Source organism: Homarus americanus, unplaced genomic scaffold (assembly GCF_018991925.1).
Source record: "Homarus americanus isolate GMGI-L3 unplaced genomic scaffold, GMGI_Hamer_2.0 scaffold7918, whole genome shotgun sequence".
Taxonomy (NCBI): Eukaryota; Metazoa; Arthropoda; class Malacostraca; order Decapoda; family Nephropidae; genus Homarus; species Homarus americanus.
The window spans coordinates 1-27,356 of NW_024710946.1; the positions used below are offsets into that span (position 1 = coordinate 1).

Genomic DNA, 27,356 nt, shown 5'->3' on the forward strand with positions numbered 1-27,356 from the left:
GATGACCTACTATACATTCGTGCCTGCACGAATGTTACCAACTTACCGTTAGGCGATTTGGGTAACCGAAATTAACGCTCTCCTACCACCAACCATTTCGATTGTCATGACAATTATCTTCAGAACAGTTCTTTGGCCCTGAGAAGGGCCGAGTTATAGATGTCTGGTAGGTTTTGTTGTGCTTTTTCTTTTTCCCCAAGGAAGAGGCCTTAAGCACGCTCTCCGCGGATGCGCCGGGCCAGCTGGATGTCCTTGGGCATGATGGTAACGCGCTTGGCGTGAATGGCACACAGGTTGGTGTCCTCGAAAAGACCCACCAGGTAAGCCTCAGAGGCTTCCTGCAGAGCCATGACGGCAGACGACTGGAAGCGCAGGTCAGTCTTGAAATCCTGGGCGATCTCACGCACCAGGCGCTGGAAGGGCAGCGTCCTGATGAGTAGCTCTGTGCTCTTCTGGTAACGACGGATCTCACGAAGGGCGACGGTTCCGGGCCTGTAACGATGGGGCTTCTTGACACCACCGGTGGCTGGGGCGGACTTGCGAGCTGCCTTGGTGGCAAGCTGCTTCCGTGGAGCCTTGCCTCCAGTGGACTTGCGGGCAGTCTGTTTAGTACGGGCCATCTCGACGACGAAATAGTCAATACGGGCGGCCCGTTGTTTGTTGTTGTATAGATTGTCGGACCGTAGTCCGACACGGGCCTTTGCCTATAGGCGGCCCGTTTGGTGGTTCCGGCTGGAGCTCCAGGAGCAGCCAGACCGGATTGGGATTGGAGGTGGTCCCACCTGCAGATTGGAGGGATACTGCAGGTTGCAAGTGTGGGCGGACCCCCGATCAGTGGACGCTTACCACCGGCCCCCACTCTTGGACGTGGTCAGCCTCGGAGTGGCGCGCCCCCCGAACTGGGGTCCGCACTTGCTGGGAGAGGATGCTTTCTAAGCTATCTGGGTGGTGGGTATCGTGTGATGACCCGGAGTAGGTGGTGAATGTGGTCTGTATGGGCCTTTCGGGTTAGAGTGGCCGCTGGTGTTGTGTGTGTTTCTTGGGAGATTTGAGTTCTGTCTCGGAGGCTTTGTGTGACCTCGCAATCGAGGAGATAGTGTTCGAGTGGGTTGGCTGCTGGATCCTGACAGTAGGTGCATTCCGTGACGTCATTTCCGATCATCTGCCAGGAGCACTTGTACCCTAGTCGTAGTCGGTGAAGGCTGACTTGGGTTTGTCTTGGAGTTTTCTTGTCTGCGAAAGGTGGTTTCCCTTTTGTGGCCGCCAGGTACCATTTGGCTGATTGGGAACCAGCGTTGAGTGCATGAAGGAAGCTCTTTTTGATGTGGAGCTTGGTAGTCTTTCTGAGGTGATTTTTGATCTGTTGCACACTTGCTGGAACTTGGATGTGTACGCTACTGGAACGTGTAGCTGCCTTGGCTGCTTCGTCTGCCACGTCGTTTTCTCCGATCCCTACATGACTGGGAATCCAGTGTAAGACGACTGGTCGGCTTTGGCTTTGGAATTCCTGTAGCTGCGCGAGGATCGAGGTGATGATGTGGACGTTGTCTCTTGGTTGACTGTGTTGCAGCGCTTGCATGGCCGATTTCGAGTCCGTGTGAATTATGACGGACTTGTTGTGTTGTGTTGCAGCGTGTTGTAGGGCCTTTGGGATTGCTACCAGTTCTGTTTGTAGGGTGGAGCAGTCGTTGGAAAGTCTCCATTTGAGGGTCTGACCTTGGGTGTAGAAGGCCGCTCCGGATCTGTGATGTTTTGGGTCCACCGAGCCGTCTGTGAAGTATGATGCTGCATCAGCCGGTGTCTCGGTGGCTATGGCTTGGAGAGATATTTTTTTGAGGTCCTCCTTCTGGAGGTTGGCTTTACTGTCGCCGAGGTCGGTGCATTTGAGTGTGGCTGGTGGAGGGCTCCATGGTGGAGGAACAGTGTAACCATTGTCTCGTGTGTCTTGGTTGTTCTTGACGAGTGTTTCTGCTTGCAGGTGTCGGATGACCTCGCTTGCCTCGTGCGACCAGGTGGCCCCTCGCACTCTGTGGTCGAGGTGGAGAGAGGCACTGATTCGAATCTTGGCAGCTGTGGGCTCTTCTGCTCTGCAGATTTTGGCGAGGAGACCGGCTGTCACCTGCTTGACTCGTACTGCCAGGGGTGGTAGCTCGGTTTCCATTTGCAGATTGCAAATTCTGGTCCACATGGGTGCTCCGAGCATGGTCCTGAGAGCATTGTTTTGAATGACTTCTAGCTTAGCTATTTGGTCCTCTCTCAGTCCAATGAGTGCTGGAGCACTGTAATCTACCAGCGATCTGATGGCGGCTGTGTAGTAGGCTTTGAGCACATGAAGGTTTGCTCCTGCGGATTTGCTGGTGAGCGACCTCATTATATTGTGTCTGCTCTTCGTCCTGTGCCTGAGATACTCGAGTTGCGGCTTGAAGGTGAGTTTCTGGTCAAACCAGATTCCAAGACACTGGTGGGCGTTGGTCCAGACTACCTGCGTGTTTTGTATGGAGAGCGTCTTGTCTGGTGTGTCTGTGCAGATGGCCATCGCTTTCGACTTGGCTGGATTTATCTTGAGTCCAAGTCTGTTGCACTCCTCTTCTATAAGTTGGAGTGCGTGTTGCGTGTTGGCTAGTCTGTTCGATCCTCTTACTATGAGCTGTAAGTCGTCCGCATAGCATAGGAGCTTGGCTGTTTGTCTGAAGGGAAGTTTGACTAGATTTTCCATCAGGACATTGAACAGCATTGGACTGAGGATGCCTCCTTGTGGGGTTCCGTTTTCGTGGACCCTGTAGCTTGAGGTTGCTCCCTCAAAGCGTACTCGTGCTTCTCTCTGTGTGAGGTAGTTCTGGATCCACCCCAGCAACCTTCCTTTGACGCCTTTTTTAGCGAGCGTAGTTGTAATGGCCAAAGGATTTGCTAGTTCGAAGGCTTTCTCCAGGTCGAGGAAGACCACCAGAGCTGGTTTGTTGTCCACTGTGCTGAGTATCTCGGCGATGTTGTTGCCTGTGCCGGTGTTCTCGGTGTAAGCAAAGATGTGGGGGTGTGGGCTGCCTACTTTCCACTTGAGTCGGTTGAGAGCCATTCTTTCTCCGGTCTTCGCTATGCAGCTGAGAAGGGAGATGGGCCTCGGCTTGTCTGGTTCTCTGGGCTTCGGAATGGGCTGTATATCTGCCTTCTTCCATTCCGGTGGGAGTCTTTGTGCTGTCCACGCAGCATTGATGGCTTGCAGCAGAGCCTCGTGTCCGGCTGTACCGGCATGAGAGAGCATGGAGTAGGTTATCCTGTCGGCCCCTGGAGCTGTATCCTTGCTTCGTTTTAGCGACTTCTGGAGTTCTTGCTGGTTGAATGGTCTGTCAGTGTCATCTTCACTGTTGCGGGCCTCTTGGATCGTCTGGAGTCTGACCTGTCGCAGACGCCGTTGTGTCTCCTCCGCCTGTCTCGGGAGGTTCTTCGTTGCTGCTCGGTCAGAGAACAGTTTTGCAAGTCTCTCGGCTTCTTCTTCTGGGTTGGGATGAGTTGGTGGTGGTGGTGTCGCCTTCCCAGATGCCCTTCGGATCTGGGCCCACATCTTGCCCAGGGAGGTGTGCTCGTTCAGTTCGGAGCACCACTTGAGCCAGCTTACGTTTTTAATTTCTTCCTTCTCTTCCCTGGTATCCTTGACTATGACTTGCAGGAGATGTCTGTTTGTTGCCGTGGGATGTCTCCTGTAGTTTCTTCGGGCCATATTCACTCTGTGGTTGAGTTCTTTCACCCTGGGACAGTAGTACCAGTAATCATTGTACTGTCTTGATGTGGGTTTTGTTTTTGGGATAGCCTCTTCTGCCGCTAGGTGAAACGCCTCGACCAATTGGTGGTGGAGGGTTGTCTCATCCGAGGGTGCTGCGCCGGCCGGCTGTGATTTTTCGCGCCACTTAGCCAGGTGTTTCTTGAAGAGTCCCCAGTCTGCCTTTTGAGTGTTGTATCTCCATCTCGGGGGGGGTGGAGTGGGGAGTTTGTTCACCTTCAGCGTTGTTAGGGTGGCGAAGTGGTCACTGGTCAGCGTGGGGTGTATCTGCCAGGAGGCCGAAGGCTGTAGTGCACTGGAGACGAAGGTTAGATCTAGCCTTCCTCCCCTAGTGTGGGTGGGCTCTCCGGTGTTCAGGAGGCAGATCTCGGGTGTATCTTGAAAGGTGGTGTATAGGTGTGGGCCGTCTTCATTTGTGGGGCTTGCCGAGCTTAGGAAGGGATGATGTGCGTTGAAATCCCCTCCTATGAGTGTGGCGTGGTCGGCGGCCGAAGCAAATAATTGAGTAACCTCCAGTGAGCCCCTTGGGTTCTTGTAGATGTTGTGAACAGTTAATTCCCGTTCTTGGAGGGTTACTTTGACGGCCTGTGTCTCGATGTTTTCCCCACATGGAAATTGCTGCGTGACATCGGCGGAGGGTATGCTTGACTTGACCAAGATCATACATCCTCTTGTTGACGCCTGCGTGAAATGCCTCCTGTATGTCTTGTAACCGCTGAATTTGAAACAGTGGTGTTCTTGTAGAAGTGTTTCTTGTAGGAGTATGATGTCAAGCTTGTCCTTGGCTGCTGCTTCTTGTAGGAGGTGTTTCTTGTTTTTGATGCCCTGAGCATTCCATGTTAGGATGTTCAGGGTGCTGACGTTCTCCACCACTGTTTCATCGGGGACTTCTGGTGGTCCTCGATGGAGATGTCCAAGTTCGATTCCAACTGAATCAGGTCCATGTCTTCGTGTTCTGTGGTTTTTGCCTTCTGGGCCGTGGTTCGGTTCAGGGGAGTTGAAACGTCCAGTTTCTTTCTGGGAGCTGTCGGTATCTTGGGAGCTGTCGGTATCTTTGGAGCTGTCGGTATCTTGGGTTCTCTGGTGGCCTTCTTCGGTGTAGAGTGTACCTCGGCTGTTACTCGTGTGCGGACCGACGTGGCTTCCTCCACTGAGGTGGCTGGAGCTGTGGCGACTTGCCCGAGGACGCTCCCCATGAGTATTTGGAGCTGTGTGGGTTGGATCTTGTGGCCCAGTAGTCCGGCTAGGCCCTCCGTGAAGGTTGTCAGTACCTTGGCTAGGTCTGATATGTGTATCATTCCTTCTGGTGCCTTGGTGTGTGCTTCTTTTGTCTTTCTCGTGGTTGTCGTTGTCTGCTGCTTGGCTGGCTGAGGTGTGGCTGTAGTGAGGCCAGGAAACTGGGCTGCACTTTGGGTGTTGACTGGCTGAGGAGGTTGTCTTTGTTGTTTGGGCCTTTGGGTTCCCCACACGAAGGTACTTGGTGGGGCTGGTGTGTAGGCGGTGGGGGCCGGTCTTGCTGCTGGTCGGTTTGCCTGGACCCTCTTTGTTGGCGGCCCGGCAGGCGGGCGGGCTTATATACAGACATTCTCCACCTCAGTGGCCACCTCATTGGCCACGCCACCTACTCCCACCAAACCGTGGGCGAAGCCATTGGAGCCAGGACCACCACAGAGAGCAGACACGCAGAGCGACGGGGAAGCCGGAGATCAAACGGACATAGCTGATTCGCTAGTTCTGGGACCTCTCCCACCTTCCCACCAACCTTGGAAATCACAAGCACCTGACTCCATTCTCCAACTGACAATTCTGTTGATTCAATCGACACATTGAGCCTCTCCTACAGTATCGGACCTCCCTTAGGAACCCCGAATGCTGCTGAGGGGCTTGGTGTGTAGAAAGAGTCAGCAGTAAGTTTTCAGACCTTTTTCTACCACTCTAACCTTTATCTTCCGTGCCGTGAAAGGACCTATTCCCCTGTCAGTTGACGTACAGGGGAGTATTCGTCTGGAAACGCCCTCTGTCCCCACACCTCGCTAGTGCGTGTTTGTGTGAAGGGCGGGGGGTCAGCACAGCCTGCCGATTCGCCTGGGGACCTCTGTGATAGTGCAGGGCCTCCCCTACGTGAGGGGCGCAGGAAATTAGGGACAATTTGTTAGGGGAGATCTCCATAAATCTCCAATTCCACCAGTCAACATGCCCTCAATTAAACTCAAAGTGGACCGTACCATCCAACAGTGCACAGACCTCGCTTCACTCATTTTCCAGCTGACTTTGATCTTCCAAATACGTTCCTTCACCAATGACGACATTATTAAAATATTTGTACAGAATGACGAAGACGCCGACCTATTCCACTCCCCAGCATTGAACAAAAAACTAAAAGACAACGGCTTAACGGTCCTCAGCTCACCCGAATACCGCGCAAAATGCACCCTCATATGTAGAAAAATCATCCCCCATATCCTTGACAACCCTAACCTATTGACAGAACTCAACACACACAACACCTCCCAAATGACATATGCAGCCCGGATGGGAACTCTCCCCATGTTGAAAATCACTACAGCTACACAAACTGACGCCATCAAATTGAAATCCAACGGAATTAAATTCGGCAATAACATCATCCCCTCACATAACATCGAATTCCAACACTACATCCCAGTCCACCAATGCTACAACTGCTATCAATTTGGACATACCACCAACCGTTGCAGTAACTCACTAACCTGTTCAAAATGTGCCAATCAAGGCCACTCATACAGAAACTGCACTGCCACTGTTACTAGATGCTGCAATTGTAAAGGCCCACACTCTGCCGTCAGCAACAAGTGCCAAATCAGACTCAACAACAGCACAACACCTCTCCCTCCCCGCCTACGCCTACCCTCACCTCCCACTGCACCTCCTCCTCCTCCCCACCACTCACTCCCTACTCCCACGACTCTCTCCACCCGCACTTGCTGGACCAACAACCTGACCGCCCCCCTCCCTTCCCCCGACACTGACGCAAAAATCACCACCATCATACTTCTGGCACATTCCCTAAGCAACGGTAATAGATCACTTTTTCTAAATCTGGTAATTGAGGGTTTGAAGGCTAACGGCCTCCCTACCATAAACATTCCTGACTCCTTCAGAACCGGTCCCGACCTCATCTTCCCCACTGCCCCCATCTCCGACCGTACCAACATGCCCCCCCCACCCCCCAGAGAATCCACTGTCTCCCTCCTCCCCTCCACTTCTGCCATGCCTACACCTGACTTATCTCACCATTCTACCATTACCTCACCCCCCAAAGTAATCAGTCCAAAACATACCGGCCCCTCCACCTCGACCTTGCCTACACCCGACTTCTCCCACTTGACTACGTTGAACTCCCGGACCACGAACACCCAAACCAAACCCGATCCTCCCCTAACACCCCAGACTCCCAAGAATAAAATGGCAGCCCTTCCCCCCACAGAAATAGTGGTCAAGACCCCTAGACCAAAGAGGAAGAACACCTCCCCCCTGTCTCCCTATACACCTGACAGCAAAAAAATTATTCAATACACTCATCCAACCAAATCAATAATTAAAGTAAACCTATACGGCACTACCCCAAAGGAAACAGAAATCAACCCCGACACGAACCTAGCACACTCCCCTCAACCTCCCGACTCCCCCACACACAGTCACGTAACTGCCCTTCCCTCATTTGCATACACAACACTCATACCACCACCTCGCTCACTGTCACTCGAAAATTTAGACCTCATCTCTGCACCCCAGAATTTCCATCTTTAAGTATTAAACAGACCAAACACTCCCCTCCCACCTCCCTTATATTAATATCTTCCCTATAACCACACCCAACAATTTCCCCCCAAATTAAACCTAACCTCTCCTTAACCCTCACCCAACGATTCCCACCCAACCTAACCAAATCAACCTAACCTAATAACCTAACCTCTCCTCAGCCCACACCCACCGATTCCCACCTAACCTAACCCAATCAACCTAACCTAACTTAAGACCAATTCTCTCCTCCCCCCCCTCACTCCAAACCCCACGCCACCAACTCAAACTCAAGACCACTCCAAAAACTAGCACTCAACCTGCACTGCTTACTCCCCACCCAAAACAAATACCTAACTTACCCATCCCATACTAACTCAGATGACATGTACGTTTCCCTTAGCCAATAAGGTCGGTGAGAGTTCCACAATGCCTGTACGCAAGCCCTCTCCCTCAAGGTCGGAGAGGTGTACCTTATAAAAACGGCACCAACTGCAGACGACATTGAACGCCTCTCTCGGCCAATAAGGTCGGGGAGGGGTGCAATGTACCTGTACACAAACCCTCTCCCTCAAGAATGGGGCCAGAACTCACAATACCTGCAAGAAAGAGAGAATGCAATAATTAACCCAACTCTGCCAACCACTAACAAAACCTACAATCCTCCCAAAAGAAAAACTTAACCCACCCAACCACTAACAAAACCTACAATCCTCCCAAAAGAAAAACTTAACCCACCCAACCTTACTCACAACCCCTCTTAGAAATCGATACCTACAATCCTCCCAAAATAAAAACTTAATATACCCGACCTTTCTAACAAGCCCCTTTGACCCTCCTAATAAAAACATATGACGCAATACAACTATTCATTAGCAACACAAAACATATCATTCCTAAGAAATCCTACCATACCATAAATTAACCCAAGAACCTCCAAAGCCCCCCTTTCCCCCTTTCGCCTCCCTTCTCCTCTCCTCTCCTCCCCCCTCCTCCCGACAACCGAACCATACCTGACCTTATAACATTATCCTAACCCTCCCTCTCTCCCCTTACATTTACATGCAAACACATACACACTCACACAACAACCCCCCTTAAGCAATTTTAATTCACCTTAAATTAACATACAACCGCCACCCCCATCAATCCCCAAACACAAACTCCCCCCCTCCCTCAACCAATCTCCAAACACAACATCCCCCCCCCGCCAGACAAAGCCACCTTACCAAAATCGACCTAACTCAAGACTGAAACCTAACAACCTATATCTCACTCTCATCTCCGTTCACAATTTGACATAGCTCAAATCTGCCTCCTGCCATTACTAAACAACTCTCCTACGATACACTCATCCTTCCTCACTACGAATACTTTGACATTTCAAACTCAAAGATTCAAAACTCTTCCTCCAACTCTCTCCATTTCTCTCTGACATATCTAAAAGACCCACAACTCTCAGAACCTAATCAAACATACCCAACGTCTGTGACATCCAATTCTTAATAAAATTGCCTAACTCTAGACTGAAACCACTCAACCTATATCTCATTCTCGTCTCCGTTCATAATTTGACAAAAAAGCTCAAATCTGTCTGCTGCTATTACTAAAAACTCTCCTACGATACGCTCATCCTTCCTTACTATGAATACTTTGACATTTCAAGCTCAAAGATTCAAAAACCCTTCCTCCAACTCGCTCCGTTCCTCTTTGACATAGCTCAAAGACTTTACCTTCATCTTTCTCCAAACAACCCTACGACTAGCAAAATTTCCATATCTTCACCTTCTCTGTTTACTTTGATCGTGAGCTGCCTGTGCGTCCGTCCACCTGCGTTTCTCGGCTTGCGCCGCCGCCGTGGCGGGCCGGTTCTTCCTACGCTTACCGACACTGCCCGAGCTAAGACGACAATCAGAACACCCGCGTTGGCCCTTTGCCTGCCCGGACCTGCTCCCGCCCTCCCTCTGCCTCGTCCTGACTGTAGTTGTTGCACCCTCAGGGCTTTTTGCCACCCCCTCACGCAAGCGGTGTTTAGCCACTGCACCTGTTCTCTCCTTCTAAAATTCACTTCCATCCTCCCTTTATTCTTCCTCTGAACCTCCTTCCCCCCTGTCACTAGCATTTTTCTAGTTCTCTTCTAGGCGAAGCCACACCAGGACCACCTGTAGTAGCAACCACAACAACATGACTGGACGAGGCAAAGGAGGCAAGGGACTTGGAAAGGGTGGCGCCAAGCGTCATCGTAAGGTGCTTCGTGACAACATCCAGGGTATCACCAAGCCCGCCATTCGTCGTCTAGCTCGGCGTGGAGGTGTTAAACGTATATCCGGCCTCATCTACGAGGAGACCCGCGGCGTCCTCAAGGTGTTTCTGGAGAACGTCATCCGTGACGCCGTCACCCACACCGAGCACGCAAAAAGGAAGACCGTCACCGCCATGGATGTGGTGTATGCCCTGAAACGGCAGGGCCGCACCCTTTATGGTTTTGGTGGTTAATCAACCTGATGGACGGGCGCACACCACCACCACCACCACGACAAACAAATATACGGACCTAATTTTAGGTCCACATTTAAATCGCTAAAGAGTTGGTTAGACACTGAGTAAATCGTTGAAAATATATCCAATAACATGATCCTCTCTAATTCTGGACTTGTGGTATGAGTATAGGTTGTGCGTGAACGTGTTGGAACCACTTCCTAATAATTGTCAGTCAGTCAGTCAACATTCACCTAACCTCCAGGTACCTCACCTAACTTCCTGTAGCGTCACCGAACCTCACGAAATGTAACCCAATGTAGTTTATAATCTATCCTAACATGACATAACATAACCACGCACTATATTACTTCGGTAAGAGTAATGAGTTTTAATACGCAAAGTTGCAGTTATCATTCATTCATACATACATACATACATACATACATAACATACTAGTGGCAGGGGGGATTGAAGTGAATTTTAGGAGGATAGAATAGGTGCAGTGGCTAAACAGCGCTTGCGTGAGGGACTTTAAGCAGCAACTCGCCTGGATGCGGCAGGATAGAGTCAGGTCAAGCGTCCTGTGCATGTTGGGTTCCGCCATGGTTTCTCAGTGTTTGGTCGGCTTGATTGTGTGTGTTGTTTTCTTGTTTGGAGGAAATGTCTTGGTATTCTTCTTCTTAGCTTGAAGTTGATTTTCTTCTAACTCTTCTCCTCTTGTTGTTCGTCTTCCTCGTGTCTGCTATCATTCTGTAAAGACTCTATATATGTATGTAGGTATGAGTGAGTAACAGTTGCCGGTTACAGTGATACTTCATATTCGCTGGTGTTGTACTGTATGGCTTCGGTATTTCTTAATATACAAACGGCACCGTTAGGGGATTGAGGTATTTAAAAACCAGCCTACATTACTTATATATAGACATAAATAATGTGGCTTGGACAATAATGACGACTACTCTCTCCTACCTTCCCCAAACAAGGGCTTTTCGAAAGTATACATTGGACACAAATGACTTAGTACATCATACATTGGTGGTTTAACAAAAGCCCTCATTAGAGAAAGGTGAAGGAGCACACAGTGAACATACAGATTGATGTTTGCACGCGTAGATAATGTAAGGTGAGATGTTAAACACCAGACACGTAGTGTAGTAACTCCCTCACAGATGGCGTTATGAGGGGCCTGATGATGTAGCAGTTACCTCACAGATGGTGTTATGAGGAACTTCACATGATGATGCTGTAGCAAAACATTCACTACGTGGTGTCGTAGCATCTTGGTGACACCACGTGGTCGACATGACTCACTCATTCAAGTGGGTGAGGTGTGGTCCCAGGCCTCTCTATCGTGGAGTCTCAGGAGAGTATAACTGGGTACCTGGACCTCACTGTGTGAAGGTGGTTAGCTAGCTTAGGTAAGACTCCAACTACCGAGTTGTTTTCACTGAGTTAAGCACTGTTCACCACTATTCATCACTGGTTCCATTCCTTTGCCAAATGAGATGAGTACCTTATGGCAGAACTTGTTGATGTGGTCAGGTAGGAGGGTTCAGGGGAGTGAGTTGATATGGGCCAACATATAAATAATAATAATAATAATAATAATTAACGGTTTATTGAAAGAGCTTGGCAGCCAGAAGACTGAAAATATACAGTTACATATTTGGGGAATGGGTTACGAATTACAAATAATATACAAGTAACATGAGTGACACAAATAAGACATATAATAACTAGCTGGGGAAAAGCTCAAACTACAGTTCATTTCAACATAGTGACAGTGCAAGGAGTAGTGTTTACTGGGAGTGAGTACACTGATTTATTACAAGTTACCGATAATTTTTACAATGGTTGGGACTGGGCTGTTCTTATAGCGATCAGTTCGTGCACGTATGGGCTGGGCTGGATGCGGTTGTGGTGTCGAAGAGCAATTCTCGGACTAGGGATCTCAGGTGGTAGTAGGAGCCGGTGTAGAAGCTTCTTACCAAATTTGCAGATGAGGTCGTGGTGATGGTCAGTGAGAGTCTAAAGGGTCGGTCAGTGTGTTGAGCGCTTCTTGATATGTGGAGTAGGAAGGGTAGAGAATAATCTTGCATGGCCTCTTTTGCACTTTTTCTAGGTGTTTACGTTGTGTGGCATTTAGGGAGGAAGACCAGGTGGAGGAGGCATAGGTGAGCTTGGGAAGTATGAATGTTGTGTAAACACTGAGGAGCTCGTGTGCAGGAACACCGAGGGACTTGAGTCGGCGTAGGGGGTGGAGACGGAAACTGGAGGATTTGATAACTTCACTGACGTGTGGTTTCTAATTTAGTTTGTTGTCTATATGTATGTGTGTGTGTGTGTGTGTGTGTGTGTGTGTGTGTGTGTGTGTATACTACTGTACTTTTTAGATCCTCCTACGCAACCTAACCTATTATAGTTAAGTATAGTAGGCTATACACTATTTTGTTAGTATGTGTTATAAAATGAAATTGCATGTTATTATTATTAATATTATTATTATTAATATTATTATTATTATTATTATTATTATTATTAGTAGTAGTAGTAGTAGTATTATTATTATTATTGTTATTATTATTACATGCTAATATAATACTAAGTTGCCCGCCAGATTTCCTCAGAGATGGGAGGAGCACATTGGCGGCGGTGTTGTTTATACTCCGCCCGATTACTGATTCCTATTCACCGAGCCAGAGCTGGCGGGCGGCGTGTTATGTGCCACGTTTTGTTTCCCATTGGGCGTACCGCTCAGCTGGGGAGTAGGAGATTTCATAAAAAACAAGTTTGAGTGGAGAGCACACCTTTTCCTTCACATACAGTTATCTTAGACCATCTACTAGTATAATAGTTTGCACAAAAATACTCTACACTCTTTCTAGGTTATTGTTATGTTTTTTTGTTTTTTTTTTGACTTCTCATCAGATTGTGCATTCAACTAATATACACTATTAGTGTGTTTATTATTATGTTTTATAGTATTATTTCGTATAATATTGGGTAACACAATTATAGTCACTAGTATAGTATATTATTGGGGTTTATAGCAGTTTGTGGTCTAATAGTATCATGCTTTATGAGTGGTGTTCTATGTAGTGATGATTAGGCAATAAAATATGCTTTGGGTGTTTATAGCAGTTTTTGTGGTCTACTAGTATCATGCTTTATGGGTGGTGTTCTATGTAGTGATGATTAGGCAATAAAATATGCTTTGGGTGTTTATAGCAGTTTGTGGTCTACTAGTATCATGCTTTATGGGTGGTGTTCTATGTAGTGATGATTAGGCCATAAAATATGCTTTTGGTTTATTGCTAACAAAATATACTTTGCTCTACCGCTGTCGTGCAAAACATGGTGAAACTTACATACACCGTTAATAAAGTATTCATGGAAGAAGAAGAAGAAGAAGAAGAAGAAGAAGAAGAAGTACGAGGTAGAATTGTGGAGGGAATGAACAGTGAGACAATGTAAAGCCTCCGGGATGGCGGCAGCGTTTCTGTTATTAATATATAATAAGACAATAGGAAAATATGTTGTTGTCTCTACCTGTATTATTACCTTTGCGATAGCATGGTTCAATTTGGGGAGGACAGAGGAAGGAGCAGGAGGTTAGGAAGGGAGAGATAGTGTCTGTGATCCTCGGGTCACCACTCCTCGGATTGTGTCAGTTCAAGTTTAGAAGCTCCAACAACTTTCCCTGAATACGAATTCGCAACCTTTCGATTTACAACAGGTACCTACTTACTGCTACAGTAGGTAGGTGAACAGGGACCAAGGGGGCTAGGAAGAGTGTCCAAACAACTTGCTCCTGCCTGCCTGTGTGATGTAGTCGTGGCCAGAATTAGGTTAGGATACAGACACATCTGGCTAGTTAGTAACGCTGTACCCATACCGGAACACTCAGCATGTAAACTTGGTGATACACCTTTAAAGCACTACTATATTATTGAATGGGACACTGTCAAAGACTTCAGGCCACCTCACTTATTGTATCTTGAACTATGTCATTACTTCATTGAGGACATTACATTCTTGCTGTTTATCCCAAATTGGCTAGCTTGCCCACACTGATTAGTCTACAATTACAATATGACTCCAATGTATGCTGCTGGTAAATGTGTACTGTCAATGAACCAGAGTGAAAATAAGGTCGCCTCCCTGGCTCCTGCTGCTTCTTGCGCCCTTCTAAGTCCCGTTTAAGTCCCCCACCCCAGGCCCCCACAACCGCCCTTCACATCTACACCATTCTAAATCAATTTCACTCTATTTCCACAATACTATGCTAATTTGACGTAAAATAGAGTGTTATCCTGCAAAACGTTGATGTCGTATATTTCTCTCTTTAAGTGATATCCTGTGGCTCCGAAAGGAGCCTGTTTGGTTAGGTTGTCTTGTGTGAACGAACCTTGGGTTCTTATTTCTTCTCTGTCTTCTTGGGGAGGAGCACAGCTTGGATGTTAGGAAGGACACCCCCTTGGGCAATGGTGACTCCAGACAGGAGCTTGTTCAGCTCCTCGTCATTGCGAATGGCAAGCTGAAGATGACGCGGGATAATGCCGGTCTTCTTGTTGTCGCGGGCGGCGTTACCGGCCAGCTCGAGCACTTCTGCTGCCAGGTACTCCATGACGGCTGCAAGGTACACAGGTGCACCTGCACCAACACGCTCAGCATAGTTGCCTTTACGCAAGAGACGGTGGATCCTACCCACGGGGAACTGGAGTCCGGCCCTGCTAGAACGGGACTTTGACTTGCCCTTCACCTTGCCTCCCTTGCCGCGTCCTGACATGTTGCTGCTGCTGCTTTTCGTGATAGGGGTTAAATTTCCGCCCGCCACCTTGGTCTTTTATACCAAGCTCAGGATCAGGCCAGGTGGCCGTCTCGCGGACACAACCAATGTAAGAGAGCCGTAGCTGCAGCCAGTCTGATCCTGAGCGGCCCGCTCGGTATATAAGGAAAAGTTAGTCGGGCCAGTTTTCAATTCTCTCGCTCCGCGCCACGAGTAACTGTGCCGCCATGCCTCCCAAAACTTCCGGAAAGGCTGCCAAGAAGGCTGGAAAGGCCCAGAAGGCCATTGCCAAGGGTGACAAGAAGAAGCAGCGCAGGAGGAAGGAAAGCTACAGCATCTACATCTACAAGGTACTGAAGCAAGTGCACCCCGACACAGGAGTCTCCTCCAAAGCTATGTCCATCATGAACTCTTTCGTGAACGACATCTTCGAGCGCATCGCTGCCGAGGCTTCCCGCCTGGCGCACTACAACAAACGCTCCACCATTACAAGTCGGGAAATCCAGACAGCTGTCCGACTCTTGCTGCCCGGTGAACTGGCCAAGCATGCCGTGTCTGAGGGCACCAACGCTGTCACCAAGTACACCTCTTCCAAGTAAGAGGTTACTTGTGCACAACAAACACGCCATCCCACTACTACAACTTAATCGGCTCCATCGGAGCCACAGTTACATGTTAAAGAGACAGTTACCGACAGTGATATATTGAGAGGGAAATAAATAAAAAAAAAATTATAATAATCTGCATTCTCTATTGGCGTAGAAACCGGACTAAATCGAAACATAATAAATAAATAAATAAATTCTGCGTGGAGTACTTTTACACCCACTGCAAAGTGACATACATGGAGTGTGTTTTGGCTTCATTTCATGTTTGCAGCACGCCTATTTCATGTAAACAATTTATTTTATTTTATTGTATTTTATTGTATTTTCTTTTATTTTATTTATTTATTTACTTACTTATTCTTTATATATTTATTTGTTACTAGCTCTTGTTTGTTGCACCCACCCACCTCCCGAATTGATGACCTACTATACATTCGTGCCTGCACGAATGTTACCAACTTACCGTTAGGCGATTTGGGTAACCGCAATTAACGCTCTCCTACCACCAACCATTTCGATTGTCATGAAAATTATCTTCAGAACAGTTCTTTGGCCCTGAGAAGGCCGAGTTATAGATGTCTGGTAGGTTTTGTTGTGCTTTTTGTTTTTCCCCAAGGAAGAGGACTTAAGCACGCTCTCCGCGGATGCGCCGGGCCAGCTGGATGTCCTTGGGCATGATGGTAACGCGCTTGGCGTGAATGGCACACAGGTTGGTGTCCTCGAAAAGACCCACCAGGTAAGCCTCAGAGGCCTCCTGCAGAGCCATGACGGCAGACAACTGGAAGTGGCAGGTCAGTCTTGAAATCCTTGGAGATCTCATGCACCAGGCGCTGGAAGGGCAGCTTCTTGATGAGTAGCTCTGTGCTCTTCTGGTAACGGCAGACCACACGAAGGGCGACAGTTCCAGGCCTGTAACGATGGGACTTCTTGACACCACCGGTGGCTGGGGCAGACTGCAGAGCTGCCTTGGTGGCGCTGCTCCGTGAACCTTGCCTCCAGTGGACTTGGTGGGGTGTGTGCCATCGACGACGAAATGGATCAATACGGGCGGCCGGTTGTTGTTGTATAGATTGTCGGACCGTAGTCCGACACGGTCCTTTGCCTATAGGCGGCCCGTTTGGTGGTTCCGGCTGGAGCTCCAGGAGCAGTCAGACCGGATTGGGATTGGAGGTGGTCCCACCTGCAGATTGGAGGGATACTGCAGGTTGCAAGTGTGAGCGGACCCCCGATCAGTGGACGCTTACCACCGGCCCCCACTCTTGGACGTGGTCAGCCTCGGAGTGGCGCGCCCCCCGAACTGGGGTCCGCACTTGCTGGGAGAGGATGCTTTCTACGCTATCTGGGTGGTGGGTATCGTGTGATGACCCAGGTGGGTGGTGAATGTGGTGTGTGGGCCTTTCGGGTTAGAGTGGCCGCTGGTGTTGTGTGTGTTTCTTGGGAGATTTGAGTTCTGTCTCCAGGCTTTGGCTGGCGACCTCGCAATCGAGGGAGATAGTGTTCAAGTGGGTTGGCTGCTGGCTCCTGACGGTAGGTGCGCATTCCATGACGTCCGTTTCCGATCATCTGCCAGGAGCACTTGTACCCTAGTCGTAGTCGGTGAAGGCTGACAGGTTTGTCTTGGAGTTTTCTTGTCTCGAAGTGGTTCCCTTTGTGGCCGCCAGAATACCATTGCTGATTGGAACCAAGCGTTGAGTGCGTGAAAGGCTCTTTTGATGTCAGGCTTAAGTCTTTCTGAGGTGATTCTTGATCTGTTGCACGCTTGCTGGAACTTGAATGTGTACGCTACTAGAACGTGTAGCTGCTTTGGCTGCACGTCGTTTCCTCCGATCCCTACATGACTGGGAATCCAGCGTAAGACGACTGGTCGGTTTTGGCTTTGGAATTCCTGTAGCTGTGCGAGGATCGAGGTGATGATGTGGACGTTGTCTCTTGGTTGACTGTGTTGCAGCGCCTGCATGGCCGATTTCGAGTCCGTGTGAATTATGACGGACTTGTTGTGTTGTGTTGCAGCGTGTTGTAGGGCCTTTGAGATTGCTACCAGTTCTGTTTGTAGGGTGGAGCAGTCGTTGGAAAGTCTCCATTTGAGGGTCTGACCTTGGGTGTAGAAGGCAGCTCCGGATCTGTGATGTTTTGGGTCCACCGAGCCGTCTGTGAAGTATGATGCTGCATCAGCCGGTGTCTCGGTGGCTATGGCTTGGAGAGATATTTTTTGGAGGTCCTCCTTCTGGAGGTTGGCTTTACTATCGCCGAGGTCGGTGAATTTGAGTGTGGCTGGTGGAGGGCTCCATGGTGGAGGAACAGCGTAACCATTGTCTCGTGTGTCTTGGTTGTTCTTGACGAGTGTTTCTGCTTGCAGGTGTCGGATGACCTCGCTTGCCTCGTGCGACCAGGTGGCCCCTCGCACTCTGTGGTCGAGGTGGAGGGAGGCACTGATTCGAATCTTGGCAACTGTGGGCTTGTCTGCTCTACAGATTTTGGCGAGGAGACCGGCTGTCACCTGCTTGACTCGTACTGCCAGGGGTGGTAGTTCGGTTTCCATTTGCAGATTGCAAATTCTGGTCCACATGGGTGCTCCGAGCATGGTCCTGAACGAAGAAGACCTCTCAACAAGACCTCCTGCTGGACCCGGAACTCTGAAGACCGCCCTCTCCCTTGTACCATTGTTGGCCATCTTCCCGGACCGGACCACCCACGACTGTCATCGTCCACAACAACTCACGAGCGTTCTCGGTTTATCGAGCATTAGCTTGCCCTCCCCACTGGTGGTGTGAGTGACCCACACTCCAGCTGGAGAGCAGTTATAGCGCGATATTCCCGGCGTGGTTTGAGCTCTTTTCCTTCTACTACCATTTTTCCTTTTCGCTCTGGCCTAGGGACCTGCACCCTCAAAAGTGTATTCGTCCTGCGGTCCCCCCTGTAACTGTTCACCTCCCTCCCAGGAGATTGTGAACACGAAAGGGGGTCGGAGCAAAACCCTCCCCAGCCGAGTCTTTCCAGGAAAACCGTGATCGTGCGGGTCCACCTGGAAAGAGGGTCGCAATCCTTATCCTTCCCAAATAGGCACACTTAGCTCACGTCTATAAGTGAGCAGTCACATACACTAGGAAGTAGGCTTCCCCAATCGGGGCTCCGTGAGAGAAGCTCAGGAACCACTCTACGACCACCAGCTAGTGGGGAGTGCTGTAATTCCTTTGCTGTTTACTCAACCGGAATAGGTAGGATCTAAATAAAAAAAAAAAACAACAACAACAACAACAACAACAACAACCCGGTTATGGAGCGCGTACGCCCTCCTAACCGCGATCCCCGCCTGAACCGCCAACCTGACGACCCGAACCACGACAGGCTTCGCACAGAGAAAGCAGACCAGTTACGCGCCTTCAACGAAGCCCTGAAAAGTAGGAACTCTGCCACCACCTCCAACAACTCCACCACCACCACCACCTCCAACAACTCCACCACCACTGCTACCGCCACTGAGGACAACTGGACGAAGGTAGAAAATAAGAAACGCCGACGTGCCTTTTCGGGAAACGATTGCCGTCAAGCAGCCCCCAAGGCACCCATCACCACCACCAGCTCACCTCCAACGACACTGCCAAAATTCCGGATCACGAAAACGGACGCAAAAACAACATATGCCGCCGTCACAGAGATGGAAAAGCAAAACCCACTGGCCAAGTTCTCAGTGCGGCCCAACCTAAAGGGGGAGATGATCGTTCACCCCAAAGACAAGAACTCCGCCACCACCCTCGACACTTACCTACAAAACACCACCACCATTACTTCAACCAAGCTAGACCCCGCCCAGAAACTGATGAAGTCGGTAGTCCTCCGGTACCCAAAGGAACTACCTCTCGAACCCCTGGAGAACCACCCGAAGATCCTAAAAGCCGAGAGATGCTCTCCCCTGTCCGACAAGACGGCCACCACGAAACAAGTCCTCATAACGCACTACGGCTCACCCCCCAGCACCATAGACCTCAAAACCTGGGGGATCTACGAAGTGAGGCCCTTCGTCCCAGAGCCCCTGCGATGCTTCAGATGCCAGAAATACGGGCACCATCAGACAAGGTGCACGTACAGGGAAATCTGCGCAGTCTGCGCACAGAAGCACGGCACACAGTCCTGCCTCACCAAACTGAAAAATGGGGAAAAAATTGCCCCCAAGTGTGCCAACTGCGGGGGCAAACACCACGCCTGGAATCCTGGATGCTCCGAGAGAACAAAGAGGGTCCAGGCAAACCGACCAGCAGCAAGACCGGCCCCCACCGCCTACACACCAGCCCCACCAAGTACCTTCGTGTGGGGAACCCAAAGGCCCAACAAAGACAACCTCCTCAGCCAGTCAACACCCAAAGTGCAGCCCAGTTTCCTGGCCTCACCTCCTCAGCCACCAACACCCAAAGTGCAGCCCAGTTTCCTGGCCTCACTACAGCCACACCTCAGCCACCCAAGCAGCAGAGAACGACAACCACGAGAAAGACAAAAGAAGCACACACCAAGGCACCAGAAGGAATGATACACATATCAGACCTAGCCAATGTACTGACGACCTTCGCGGAGGGCCTAGCCGGACTACTGGGCCACAAGATCCAACCCACACAGCTCCAAATACTCATGGGGAGCGTCCTCGGGCAAGTCGCCACAGCTCCAGCCACCTCAGTGGAGGAAGCCACGCCGGTCCGCACACGAGTAACAGCCGAGGTACACTCTACACCGAAGAAGGCCACCAGAGAACCCAAGACACCGACAGCTCCCAAGATACCGACAGCTCCCAGAAAGAAACTGGACGTTTCAACTCCCCTGAACCGAACCACGGCCCAGAAGGCAAAAACCACAGAACACGAAGACATGGACCTGATTCAGTTGGAATCGAACTTGGACATCTCCATCGAGGACCACCAGAAGTCCCCGATGAAACAGTGGTGGAAAACGTCAGCACCCTGAACATCCTAACATGGAATGCTCAGGGCATCAAAAACAAGAAACACCTCCTACAAGAAGCAGCAGCCAAGGACAAGCAGCGGCCCGGCAGGCGGGCGGGCTTATATACAGACATTCTCCACCTCAGTGGCCACCTCATTGGCCACGAGTGCCGCATGCGTCATCCGCAAGCTACGCCCCACCTCCAAGAGGGAGGGACGGCCTTGGATGAACGATACTACCGCTGCGTCCACAGCACGCCACCTACTCCCACCAAACCGTGGGCGAAGCCACACCAGGACCACCTGTAGTAGCAACCACAACAACATGACTGGACGAGGCAAAGGAGGCAAGGGACTTGGAAAGGGTGGCGCCAAGCGTCATCGTAAGGTGCTTCGTGACAACATCCAGGGTATCACCAAGCCCGCCATTCGTCGTCTAGCTCGGCGTGGAGGTGTTAAACGTATATCCGGCCTCATCTACGAGGAGACCCGCGGCGTCCTCAAGGTGTTTCTGGAGAACGTCATCCGTGACGCCGTCACCTACACCGAGCACGCAAAAAGGAAGACCGTCACCGCCATGGATGTGGTGTATGCCCTGAAACGGCAGGGCCGCACCCTTTATGGTTTTGGTGGTTAATCAACCTGATGGACGGGCGCACACCACCACCACCACCACGACAAACAAATATACGGACCTAATTTTAGGTCCACATTTAAATCGCTAAAGAGTTGGTTAGACACTGAGTAAATCGTTGAAAATATATCCAATAACATGATCCTCTCTAATTCTGGACTTGTGGTATGAGTATAGGTTGTGTGTGAACGTGTTGGAACCACTTCCTAATAATTGTCAGTCAGTCAGTCAACATCCACCTAACCTCCAGGTACCTCACCTAACTTCCTGTAGCGTCACCGAACCTCACGAAATGTAACCCAATGTAGTTTATAATCTATCCTAACATGACATAACATAACCACGCACTATATTACTTCGGTAAGAGTAATGAGTTTTAATACGCAAAGTTGCAGTTAGCATTCATTCATACATACATACATACATACATACATAACATGCTAGTGGCAGGGGGGATTGAAGTGAATTTTAGGAGGATAGAATAGGTGCAGTGGCTAAACAGCGCTTGCGTGAGGGACTTTAAGCAGCAACTCGCCTGGATGCGGCAGGATAGAGTCAGGTCAAGCGTCCGGTGCATGTTGGGTTCCGCCATGGTTTCTCAGTGTTTGGTCGGCTTGATTGTGTGTGTGTTGTTTTCTTGTTTGGAGGAAATGTCTTGGTATTCTTCTTCTTAGCTTGAAGTTGATTTTCTTCTAACTCTTCTCCTCTTGTTGTTCGTCTTCCCCGTGTCTGCTATCATTCTGTAAAGACTCTATATATGTATGTAGGTATGAGTGAGTAACAGTTGCCGGTTACAGTGATACTTCATATTCGCTGGTGTTGTACTGTATGGCTTCGGTATTTCTTAATATACAAACAGCACCGTTAGGGGATTGAGGTATTTAAAAACCAGCCTACATTACTTATATATAGAAATAAATAATGTGGCTTGGACAATAATGACGACTACTCTCTCCTACCTAACCCAAACAAGGGCTTTTCGAAAGTATACATTGGACACAATTGACTTAGTACATACATTGGTGGTTTAACAAAAGCCCTCATTAGAGAAAGGTGAAGGAGCACACAGTGAACATACAGATTAATGTTTGCACGCATAGATCATGTAAGGTGAGGTGTTGAACACCAGACACGTAGTGTAGTAACTCCCTCACAGATGGCGTTATGAGGGGCCTGAGGATGTAGCAGTTACCTCACAGATGGTGTTATGAGGAACTTCACATGATGATGCTGTAGCAAAACATTCACTACGTGGTGTCGTAGCATCTTGGGGACACCACGTGGTCCACATGACTCACTCATTCAAGTGGGTGAGGTGTGGTCCCAGGCCTCTCTATCGTGGAGTCTCAGGGGAAGTATAACCGGGTACCTGGGACCTCACTGTGTGAAGGTGGTTAGCTAGCTTGGGTAAGACTCAACTGCCGAGTTGTTTTTCACTGAGTTAAGCACTGTTCACCACTATTCATCACTGGTTCCATTCCTTTGCCAAATGAGATAGTACCTTATGGCAAGAACTTGTTGATAGTCCGGTGGGGAGGAGGGTTCAGGGGAGTGAGTTGGTATCGGCCAACATATAAATAATAATAATAATAATAATTAACGGTTTATTGAAAGTGCTTGGCAGCCAGAAGGCTGAAAATATACAGTTACATATTTGGGGAATGGGTTACGAATTACAAATAATATACAAGTAACATGAGTGACACAAATAAGACATATAATAACTAGCTGGGGAAAAGCTCAAACTACAGTTCATTTCAACATAGTGACAGTGCAAGGAGTAGTGTTTACTGGGAGTGAGTACACTGATTTATTACAAGTTATCGATAATTTTTACAATGGTTGGGACTGGGCTGTTCTTATAGCGATCAGTTCGTGCACGTATGGGCTGGATGCGGTTGTGGTGTCGAAGAGCAATTCTCGGACTAGGGATCTCAGATGGTAGTAGGAGCCGGTGTAGAAGCTTCTTACCAAATTGGCAGATGAGGTCGTGGTGATGGTCAGTGAGAGTCTAAAGGGTCGGTCAGTGTGTTGAGCGCTTCTTGATATGTGGAGTAGGAAGGGTAGAGAATAATCTTGCATGGCCTCTTTTGCACTTTTTCTAGGTGTTTACGTTGTGTGGCATTTAGGGAGGAAGACCAGGTGGAGGAGGCATAGGTGAGCTTGGGAAGTATGAATGTTGTGTAAACACTGAGGAGCTCGTGTGCAGGAACACCGAGGGACTTGAGTCGGCGTAGGAGGTGGAGACAGAAACTGGAGGATTTGATAACTTCACTGACGTGTGGTTTCTAATTTAGTTTGTTGTCTATATGTATGTGTGTGTGTGTGTGTGTGTGTGTGTGTGTGTGTATATACTACTGTACTTTTTAGATCCTCCTACGCAACCTAACCTATTATAGTTAAGTATAGTAGGCTATACACTATTTTGTTAGTATGTGATATAAAATGAAATTGCATGTTATTATTATTAATATTATTATTATTAATATTATTATTATTATTATTAGTAGTAGTAGTATTATTATTATTATTATTGTTATTATTATTACATGCTAATATAATACTAAGTTGCCCGCCAGATTTCCTCAGAGATGGGAGGAGCACATTGGCGGCGGTGTTGTTTATACTCCGCCCGATTACTGATTCCTATTCACCGAGCCAGAGCTGGCGGGCGGCGTGTTATGTGCCACGTTTTGTTTCCCATTGGGCGTACCGCTCAGCTGGGGAGTAGGAGATTTCATAAAAAGAAAGTTTGAGTGGAGAGCACACCTTTTCCTTCACATACAGTTATCTTAGACCATCTACTAGTATAATAGTTTGCACAAAAATACTCTACACTCTTTCTAGGTTATTGTTATGTTGTTTTTTTTTTTTTTGACTTCTCATCAGATTGTGCATTCAACTAATATACACTATTAGTGTGTTTATTATTATGTTTTATAGTATTATTTCGTATAATATTGGGTAACACAATTATAGTCACTAATATACACTATTAGTGTGTTTATTATTATGTTTTATAGTATTATTTCGTATAATATTGGGTAACACAATTATAGTCACTAGTATAGTTTATTATTGGGGTTTATAGCAGTTTGTGGTCTAATAGTATCATGCTTTATGAGTGGTGTTCTATGTAGTGATGATTAGGCAATAAAATATGCTTTGGGTGTTTATAGCAGTTTTTGTGGTCTACTAGTATCATGCTTTATGGGTGGTGTTCTATGTAGTGATGATTAGGCCATAAAATATGCTTTTGGTTTATTGCTAACAAAATATACTTTGCTCTACCGCTGTCGTGCAAAACATGGTGAAACTTACATACACCGTTAATAAAGTATTCATGGAAGAAGAAGAAGAAGAAGAAGAAGAAGAAGAAGAAGAAGTACGAGGAAGAATTGTGGAGGGAATGAACAGTGAGACAATGTAAAGCCTCCGGGATGGCGGCAGCGTTTCTGTTATTAATATATAATAAGACAATAGGAAAATATGTTGTTGTCTCTACCTGTATTATTACCTTTGCGATAGCATGGTTCAATTTTGGGAGGACAGAGGAAGGAGCAGGAGGTTAGGAAGGGAGAGATAGTGTCTGTGATCCTCGGGTCACCACTCCTCGGATTGTGTCAGTTCAAGTTTAGAAGCTCCAACAACTTTCCTGAATACGAATTCGCAACCTTTCGATTTACAACAGGTACCTACTTACTGCTACAGTAGGTGAACAGGGACCAAGGGGGCTAGGAATAGTGTCCAAACAACTTGCTCCTGCCTGCCTGTGTGATGTAGTCGTGGCCAGAATTAGGTTAGGATACAGACACATCTGGCAAGTTAGTAACGCTGTACCCATACCGGAACACTCAGCATGTAAACTTTGTGATACACCTTTAAAGCACTATATTATTGAATGTGACACTGTCAAAGACTTCAGGCCACCTCACTTATTGTATCTTGAACTATGTCATTACTTCATTGAGGACATTACATTCTTGCTGTTTATCCCAAATTGGCTAGCTAGCTAGCCCACACTGATTAGTCTACAATTACAATATGACTCCAATGTATGCTGCTGGTAAATGTGTACTGTCAATGAACCAGAGTGAAAATAAGGTCGCCTCCCTTGCTGCTGCTGCTGCTTCTGCGCCCTTCTAAGTCCCGTTTAAGTCCCCCACCCCAGGCCCCCGCAGTACCCCTTCACATCTACACCATTCAAAAACATTTACACTCAATTTGCACAGAGTGTTATCCTGCAAAACGTTGATGTCGTATATTTCTCTCTTTAAGTGATATCCTGTGGCTCCGAAAGGAGCCTGTTTGGTTAGGTTGTCTTGTGTGAACGAACCTTGGGTTCTTATTTCTTCTCTGTCTTCTTGGGGAGGAGCACAGCTTGGATGTTAGGAAGGACACCCCCTTGGGCAATGGTGACTCCAGACAGGAGCTTGTTCAGCTCCTCGTCATTGCGAATGGCAAGCTGAAGATGACGCGGGATAATGCGGGTCTTCTTGTTGTCGCGGGCGGCGTTACCGGCCAGCTCGAGCACTTCTGCTGCCAGGTACTCCATGACGGCTGCAAGGTACACAGGGGCACCTGCACCAACACGCTCAGCATAGTTGCCTTTACGCAAGAGACGGTGGATCCTACCCACGGGGAACTGGAGTCCGGCCCTGCTAGAACGGGACTTTGACTTGCCCTTCACTTTGCCTCCCTTGCCGCGTCCTGACATGTTGCTGCTGCTGCTTTTCGTGATAGGAGTTAAATTTCCGCCCGCCACCTTGGTCTTTTATACCAAGCTCAGGATCAGGCCAGGTGGCCGTCTCGCGGACCCAACCAATGTAAGAGAGCCGTAGCTGCAGCCAGTCTGATCCTGAGCGGCCCGCTCGGTATATAAGGAAAAGTTAGTCGGGCCAGTTTTCAATTCTCTCGCTCCGCGCCACGAGTAACTGTGCCGCCATGCCTCCCAAAACTTCCGGAAAGGCTGCCAAGAAGGCTGGAAAGGCCCAGAAGGCCATTGCCAAGGGTGACAAGAAGAAGAAGCGCAGGAGGAAGGAAAGCTACAGCATCTACATCTACAAGGTACTGAAGCAAGTGCACCCCGACACAGGAGTCTCCTCCAAAGCTATGTCCATCATGAACTCTTTCGTGAACGACATCTTCGAGCGCATCGCTGCCGAGGCTTCCCGCCTGGCGCACTACAACAAACGCTCCACCATTACAAGTCGGGAAATCCAGACAGCTGTCCGACTCTTGCTGCCCGGTGAACTGGCCAAGCATGCCGTGTCTGAGGGCACCAAGGCTGTCACCAAGTACACCTCTTCCAAGTAAGAGGTTACTTGTGCACAACAAACACGCCATCCCACTACTACAACTTAATCGGCTCCATCGGAGCCACAGTTACATGTTAAAGAGACAGTTACCGACAGTGATATATTGAGAGGGAAATAAAAAAAATAAAATTATAATAATCTGCATTCTCTATTGGCGTAGAAACAGGACTAAATCGAAACATAATAAATAAATAAATAAATTCTGCGTGGAGTACTTTTACACCCACTGCAAAGTGACATACATGGAGTGTGTTTGGGCTTCATTTCTTGTTTGCAGCACGCCTATTTCATGTAAACAATTTATTTTATTTTATTGTATTTTATTGTATTTTCTTTTATTTTATTTATTTATTTACTTACTTATTCTTTATATATTTATTTGTTACTAGCTCTTGTTTGTTGCACTCACCCACCTCCCGAATTGATGACCTACTATACATTCGTGCCTGCACGAATGTTACCAACTTACCGTTAGGCGATTTGGGTAACCGAAATTAACGCTCTCCTACCACCAACCATTTCGATTGTCATGAAAATTATCTTCAGAACAGTTCTTTGGCCCTGAGAAGGGCCGAGTTATAGAGGTCTGGTAGGTTTTGTTGTGCTTTTTCTTTTTCCCCAAGGAAGAGGACTTAAGCACGCTCTCCGCGGATGCGCCGGGCCAGCTGGATGTCCTTGGGCATGATGGTAACGCGCTTGGCGTGAATGGCACACAGGTTGGTGTCCTCGAAAAGACCCACCAGGTAAGCCTCAGAGGCTTCCTGCAGAGCCATGACGGCAGACGACTGGAAGCGCAGGTCAGTCTTGAAATCCTGGGCGATCTCACGCACCAGGCGCTGGAAGGGCAGCTTCCTGATGAGTAGCTCTGTGCTCTTCTGGTAACGACGGATCTCACGAAGGGCGACGGTTCCGGGCCTGTAACGATGGGGCTTCTTGACACCACCTGTGGCTGGGGCGGACTTGCGAGCTGCCTTGGTGGCAAGCTGCTTCCGTGGAGCCTTGCCTCCAGTGGACTTGCGGGCAGTCTGTTTAGTACGGGCCAT

The 27,356-nt window shown here is 48.5% G+C and overlaps 1 protein-coding gene across 1 annotated transcript; it reads right to left on the minus strand.

Annotated features, from left to right (window-relative positions):
- Window positions 1-209: 209 nt before the first annotated feature.
- On the minus strand, window positions 210-27,356 carry LOC121858327 (histone H3-like). The gene is made up of 2 exons (XM_042354736.1): window positions 26,958-27,356; window positions 210-623 (listed from the first exon to the last, which is right to left on the minus strand). Exons 1-2 carry the CDS (start codon window positions 27,354-27,356, stop codon window positions 210-212), a joined length of 813 nt encoding a protein of 270 aa, XP_042210670.1.

Excerpts from the sequence above, each read along its gene's own strand:
- LOC121858327 (XM_042354736.1), bottom strand. The coding sequence starts at position 27,356 with ATGGCCCGTACTAAACAGACTGCCCGCAAGTCCACTGGAGGCAAGGCT. Across the intron at positions 624-26,957 it reads TGGCCCGGCGCATCCGCGGA|GAGATGGCCCGTACTAAACA; the intron begins GAGCGTGCTTAA and ends TATTTCGTCGTC.